Genomic DNA, 6,532 nt, shown 5'->3' on the forward strand with positions numbered 1-6,532 from the left:
GATGAAGACATTTTTATGGTATGTTGCTCTTAAGGGCCCACATCAACCTATCCCATAATCACTCATTTGTGATTTGCGCCCCTCCCATAAAAAATGAAAATGCAATATTATTCTGCTTTAATCGCCCCTATCTGCAGTGGAGATGTTCAGAACTGCACCATATTTCATGTGTATGATTAACTTGACAACCTCTGGGGGTATCCTCTGCTAAGTTTTGTAGAATTTCATCCATGGGGGGGTATAAAATAAATTCATTTATGTGCACATTTAGTGACTGTACACTCATCGGCCTGTAGATGGTGCTGTTGAGCGAAGGGTTGCTGGTTTAGGATGATACTGTCACACACACACATGCAGGAATACAAACAAACGCAAGCATGCACACACACTGACATCCACACGCACAGACACACACCCATACACACACATACAAATCCACATGCACAGACACACACACACAAACACACACGCATACATACACGCACAGACACACACACACACAGACACACACATACACAAACACACACACATACACAACACACACAGACAGACATGCACATACTACTACTTTTTTTAGGTATATACATAAACACGCAATATAGCCAAATTGCTCCACGTCATTTATTTTTGTGGAAAGCCAGTGCAGGCCTGAGCGGCGGTCATATTTTGTACCGCCATGCGGTACATCTAGTTAATTTGATTATTGGGCCGGACAGCTGGGGGATGGAAGAGCACATTTGTTGGGTGAATACACAAACAGGTAAAATCATCCTTTTCCATCAGTAAGGAATCAGTAAGACACACACACACACTGATATATATACACACACAATTTAATTATAAACTTTTTTAATTAGATAGTTTTTTTTTTTAGAATTATATATTTAACGGCCAAACTGTCAGAAATAGTTAAGTCCAGTATGGAGTTAAATCAGTAGTAGATCACACAAATGGCAGCATTTCCTGAGAATGACCCATATAATGTTGTATGATGTGTGATGTGTTGAGCTAATGGAGGACACTGGAGCAGACTTCACTATGACTTTCAGACAGCTGAGTGAAGTGACCCTGTCCCGGCTTCAGAAGGGATCCTTTGCTCCGGTACGTTTCCTCTCCATTCACTCCCACAGCAGCCGCAATATCCATAATCATGATTTCAGTCCATTAACTGTGACTGTGTCTCTCTTGACAGTCTTTGTGGGCTCTTTCAGACCTCTCATCACACAAGCATTTCAGAGACTGGGTTCAGCTGTATTTACAGCGTCTGTCAAGGTAATGTTGCTGTAATGTAAACTCAAACTCTTTAGAGGATTAAAAATGAACATCACTTGATGTGTTAATCGTCTTCTTCAGGATAATGAGTGACTCAGATGAAGAACGGCAGCACAGAATGCAAGGTGTGTTTTTGTATATGTTATATGATGCAGTATTATATATTATGTGTTTATATATTGTTACAGTAACACTACCGCTGAAATGTTCATGATTGGTAAGATTTGTTTTTGAAAGAAGTTTCTTATGCTCACGAAGGCTGCATTTATTTAATCAAAAATACAATAAAAACAGTAATTTTGTAATACTATAATATATTATTATACTATGAGATATTATTACAATATAAAATAAATTATTCTATTTGAATATACAGTATTTGTGTAATTAATATATTTGTTCAGTTGAATGTAATTTATTCCTGTGATCATTTCTCCAGTCTTCAGTGTCACATGATCCTTCAGAAATCATTCTAATATGATGATTTGCTGCTCAAGAAACATTTGAAAACAGTTGAGCTGCTTAATATTTCTGAGGAAACCCTGATACATGTTTTGATTAATATAAAGTTCAAAAGAACAGCATTTATTTGAATCTTTTGTAATATTATAAATGTCTTTATTGTCCCTTTTTATGCATCCTTGCTGAATAATATTATTAATTTCTTTTTTTTTTTTAAAAAAGCCTTACTGACCGTAAATGTTTAAACGGTAGTGTGTGTTTTTTTACGATGTGTTATGTTGTATTTAATGTTATTAGTAATTTTTCTATTGTTCAGGAGTAAACCCACGGTATGTGTTGAGGAACTGGATGGCTGAATCTGCTGTCAGAAAAGCAGAGAAAAATGACTTTTCAGAGGTATTATTACATGTGATGTCAAACTAATATGCTGTCATGATCATGCTTATCATATATCTTAGAGTGTTTGCTTTAATATATTACTGTGAAATGAAGACTTGACAATTATACATACAATGTAACATCTTCAGACAGACCATTATGGCTTGTTGACAGTATGTTTGATGTATTTCTAGGTGACACTGTTGCAGAAGACTTTAATGGAGCCATTTATGGAGCAGGAAGAGGCTGAGAGAGCCGGATATGCCAGTAAACCTCCATCCTGGGCTCAGCATCTGAGGGTCAGCTGTTCTTCCTAACTCAGGGTCGAATGAAAAAAAAAAATCACAAATTTCAGCATCATTTGAACCAAAAATATTGTTTATGACATTGTAATCACACTTCCTAATGGATGATCTGATTGGAGGATGCGCCATGTTTGATGTTATATATGTACATATATGCACGTTATATATGGACAATGGACATGGATGTCTTTTGTAATATTGCTGTTTCTGCATTTCTACAAAAGTGCAAAAATCTTTGCATCATGCATCTCGTTTACTCCTGTTTAACAATTAGGCATGTCAAAATCTGTTAAACAGTTAACTTTGCAAGACCTTATTTATTATGACATTCCATTAGCAATGATGATATAGCATATTTGTAATACAAATAATCTGATTAGGTGCGTAAGTACAAAGTATTTACATATTTTAGTCTGGTGGTGTAATGCAAGAATATTAAACAACAAAATAATTAAAGATGTGTGTCCGTATGTCACGCCGAGAACTTGTTTGGCGGTCAGTTCCTCAGTCCAACTACAAAAACATGTCAATTAGCTCTATCTGTCTTCAAGATCATTGTTGACTGCGCTTTTTCAGCATTGCTGTCATCAGTTCTGACATGAGTTCGCCACCTGGGGGCGCTGTTTGTAGAGGTGTCGTTCTCTTTGGTGGAGCTGGAGGCATTTTTCTGACGGAGCCGGCGGATGGGTTGGCAGCCGGTGCAGGAGCTGGTGGTGGAGGCGGGGGTGGAGGTGGTGGTGGTGGTGGAGCTCCACCTGCAGATGCAAAGTTTTGGGGACCAGGAGGAGGAGGAGGTGGAAGGGAGGTAATGGGGTCTGGAGGTGGTGGGGGGAGCGAGTCTCCCCCGTAAGGTGCAAAACTAGGAGGCGGTGGAGGAAGAAAGTCAGGGGGCAGCTCGGCATCTTCTGGAGGAGGTGGTGGTGGAGGCAGGTCATCCATGGGTGGAGGTGGGAAGGATGATTGTGGGAATCGAGGTGGAGGAGGAAACTTGTTGACTTTGGTTGTGCTGGCAGGAGGAGCAGGGGGAGGAGGAGGCAACATGGGGTCGGGTGGTGGAGGAGGCAGGGTTTCCATTGAAGGCGGAGGTGGTGGGAAAGATGTTTGGTTGCCAGGACCCTTCAAAAACAAACCAAAAGTAGCATTCAGGAGCATTTCAGATAAATGATGAAATTACAAGGGGATTAAAACAGCTCTAAAGGAACCGTTACCCTTCGTGAAATATTAGTGTGCTTAATTTTACTGCTCTTGAAGTATACTTTAAATCTTTGAAGTATATTTAAAAATATATATTTTCAGATAATATATTGTTCATTAAATAAAAGGCCACTCTATGTGTATTTAAAGACACTGCACTTTCATGACTGTTTCTAAGAGTTTAGTGCAATTTTAAAAAGTGTACTTTGCAATCATGACAAATTAACAGTTATACTTTTTAAATTATGGTTTAGTAATCTTCTGCAGTACATTTATTTTGATATTGACAAATATACTAGAGCACATGCAAATTTGATTATAATTTCAACTGTAGTGTGTTATTCGTTAATACATTTAATGTTAATATATTTTAAATTTACCAATTGGCAACTTCATCATGACAAATGTGTAATTAAATATTGAAAACATGTCAAGTTTCAATAGAAATGATATATGTATATTTTAGTTTACTATAAATGCTTCTCAGTACATTCGGCAGTAAACTTCATATTTCATTGAAAGTAGAAGTAATTATGAAATGTTATAAAATTATGTACTTAAGTGTGTTAATAAATTTAAACTATATTTTGTTTAATTGCAATTAACATGCAGTTAAGTGTCTGAAAACATAATAGTTCACACTTCAGTATGGTCCATGAACTTATATTATTTATGGTATTATATTATGGTGTTCTTCATTACTAACTGATAGATTTAGAGGTACCTTGGTGTCCTTTGGAAGCTGAGGAGCGTGTCCATTCGCAGCTTTGGCTGAAAGATAAGCACAAAAATGTAATCAAAATCCTTTTATATAAAGATCTATGATACATTTTATAACAATCTATTTAGCTCATTATCTCTACCTTTAGGTGTAGGGGAGGGTGTGGATGCACTGGAGGAGGCCTGGATAGTGCGGTTAGCCCAGCTTCCAGTGCCGGCTGCTTTCCTCACAGCGGCTTTGTAGTTTTCATATAACTGCTTACCATACTATGACAAAATCATGACAAAACAAGACCGTTAATAAAGTAGAAGAACTTTTTTTTTTTGACAAAGTAGACAGCTCACAATAGGACCCAACACAATACAGCTAAAATTTACAGTATGTTTTTGCATTGTAAACTATAATTTATAATTTAATTTGCTGCAAAAACTTCAAATTAGTGTCTTCTTGCATTTATCATCATTATCTATTTTGGTTTTTGGTGTGTGGCCTGGTTTCTGCTCACCTTTGCAATACGTATCCCAGTCACCCACAGAGTCATGGTCAACTCATCATCACAACACAGATACTTGATGTATTGGGATTCTTTTTGAATTTGAGGATGCTGAAAGCAGATCACAGTGACCATATGAACATGACACACACCTGATATACACACCTGAGAAGGCCAAGATAATAACACTTCATTTAGTTGTTTTCGCTATTGTTTCCCTGTCATTCTCTACAGATTTGTGGAACCATTCATTTTTCAGGGATTGAATCTTTAATCAATGTTTTTTTGTTCTCAAAACAACAAAGGGTTTGGTAACAACTTACTAGGGTTTTCAGTATTAGTTCATGCTTTGCTAATATTCATTTTTCTCCAAATGGACAGTTGGTGATATTAACATAGTTTTGATTACATATGTTATTGAGCTGCAGTTGCATAGCAGAGACAGTGGATGACACACTAAAATAACAATTTGATTGCCAATGCCCCTCATGCCACACTTTAGGATTAGTCCTAAATATTGCTAAAATGAACCACAAAAATCTTTTGCTTTATAATTTTGAATTATTTCAAACATACAAAGAATGTATGTCCCTTTTCTGTCGGAGTCGGGGTTTAATTGTGCATGTATTACATTTATTGCATTTTTTTGCGTTTTATTTCCCAATTGCTTGACAAACATAAAACACAGCCCACCCTAACCTAATCATAGCCTGAAACACCCTTGATGATTTGTCATGCTTTCTTAATGAGATGACTGAGATAACAAATGATTTTATGTGGGGAGGGAAAGGAGTTAAAATAGCAAGGAAACATTAATTGCAAGTTATAAAGAAGGAGGATTAGGATTGATTGACTTAGAAGTTAAAAAGAAGGCCATAAGGGTAAAAACGATGAAAAAGTATTTATGTGATAAAGTGGAGTATGGATGGAAAGGTTATATGAAGGATGTGCTGGACAAATGTAGTGGATGTGGGGAAGAAGGGCTTTTTATGGGATTGAAAAAGCCGATGTATGACAAAATGCCGCTGTTTTATCAGGAAGTGCTAAGTGTGTGGGCAGAGGTCATATACAGAAATATACAGTATGAGTGTGAAAATATAAATCAAGTTTTAAAACAACCGATATTTTTATATCCAAATTTTAGAATGAAAGAGAGAGTGTTTTATGACAAATTGTATATGAAAGCAGGAGTGAGACAAGTTAAGGATATAGCATATGATGTAAGAGGGTTCTTACCTAATAGAGCCTTATATGATTGTGTTTCGGAGTGGGATGATGAAATCGAAATGTCAAAAGTGGACTCGATGTGTGAAAATATTAAGACAAGTCTGCCCAGAGCCTGGGTAGAGAGTATTGAAAATGAAACTGTTAAACCTGGGGAATGGGGATTGCCAGATTTGTATTTTGACGGAGGTGATGGGAAAAGACTACTAGAAGATCCACTAATATGATGTACACATTTATTTTGAAAAAAGAGATCAAATTACCAGCATCAGAAAATGTGTGGCCTAAGGTGCTCCCTGGCTTAAAGGTTAAGGAAATTTGGGAAAATCTATGTGTAAAGTACAATGGAATAGAATGTGAAAACCTGGATTTTAAATTAAGACACAACAGAATCTACAGGAAAGTGGTCCTCCACCAGATAAACAAGAACATAAAGAGGGATTGTGATGTGTGTAGATCTGCTCCAGAAACGTTGATGCATGT

The 6,532-nt window shown here is 36.8% G+C and overlaps 2 protein-coding genes across 2 annotated transcripts; one reads left to right on the top strand and one right to left on the bottom strand.

Annotated features, from left to right (window-relative positions):
* Positions 1 to 211: 211 nt before the first annotated feature.
* Positions 212 to 2,873, top strand: LOC309509974 (protein adenylyltransferase SelO-like). The gene is made up of 5 exons (XM_082185005.1): positions 212 to 1,101; positions 1,193 to 1,272; positions 1,354 to 1,397; positions 2,051 to 2,130; positions 2,307 to 2,873. Exons 1-5 carry the CDS (start codon positions 1,012 to 1,014, stop codon positions 2,427 to 2,429), a joined length of 417 nt encoding a protein of 138 aa, XP_082041131.1. The 5' UTR covers positions 212 to 1,011; the 3' UTR covers positions 2,430 to 2,873.
* LOC309509967 (amyloid beta A4 precursor protein-binding family B member 1-interacting protein-like) lies at positions 2,715 to 6,251 on the bottom strand. The gene is made up of 4 exons (XM_082184993.1): positions 4,838 to 6,251; positions 4,475 to 4,598; positions 4,336 to 4,382; positions 2,715 to 3,533 (listed from the first exon to the last, which is right to left on the bottom strand). The coding sequence occupies exons 1-4, from the start codon at positions 4,958 to 4,960 to the stop codon at positions 2,970 to 2,972; spliced, it is 858 nt and encodes a 285-aa protein (XP_082041119.1). The 5' UTR covers positions 4,961 to 6,251; the 3' UTR covers positions 2,715 to 2,969.
* Positions 6,252 to 6,532: the final 281 nt, after the last annotated feature.

Source organism: Leuciscus leuciscus (genome assembly GCF_965113295.1).
Source record: "Leuciscus leuciscus genome assembly, chromosome: 11".
Classification (NCBI taxonomy): Eukaryota; Metazoa; Chordata; class Actinopteri; order Cypriniformes; family Leuciscidae; genus Leuciscus; species Leuciscus leuciscus.

What these genes read in the sequence shown, in the direction of transcription:
- LOC309509974 (XM_082185005.1), top strand. Translation starts at nt 1,012, where the DNA reads ATGGAGGACACTGGAGCAGACTTCACTATGACTTTCAGACAGCTGAGT. An exon ending in AGAAGGGATCCTTTGCTCCG is followed by an intron (nt 1,102 to 1,192) that starts GTACGTTTCCTC and finishes CTCTCTTGACAG; the next exon opens with TCTTTGTGGGCTCTTTCAGA. An exon ending in TATTTACAGCGTCTGTCAAG is followed by an intron (nt 1,273 to 1,353) that starts GTAATGTTGCTG and finishes CGTCTTCTTCAG; the next exon opens with GATAATGAGTGACTCAGATG.
- LOC309509967 (XM_082184993.1), bottom strand. Translation starts at nt 4,960, where the DNA reads ATGGTCACTGTGATCTGCTTTCAGCATCCTCAAATTCAAAAAGAATCC. An exon ending in CTGGGATACGTATTGCAAAG is followed by an intron (nt 4,599 to 4,837) that starts GTGAGCAGAAAC and finishes ATTTTGTCATAG; the next exon opens with TATGGTAAGCAGTTATATGA. An exon ending in ACCCTCCCCTACACCTAAAG is followed by an intron (nt 4,383 to 4,474) that starts GTAGAGATAATG and finishes CTTATCTTTCAG; the next exon opens with CCAAAGCTGCGAATGGACAC.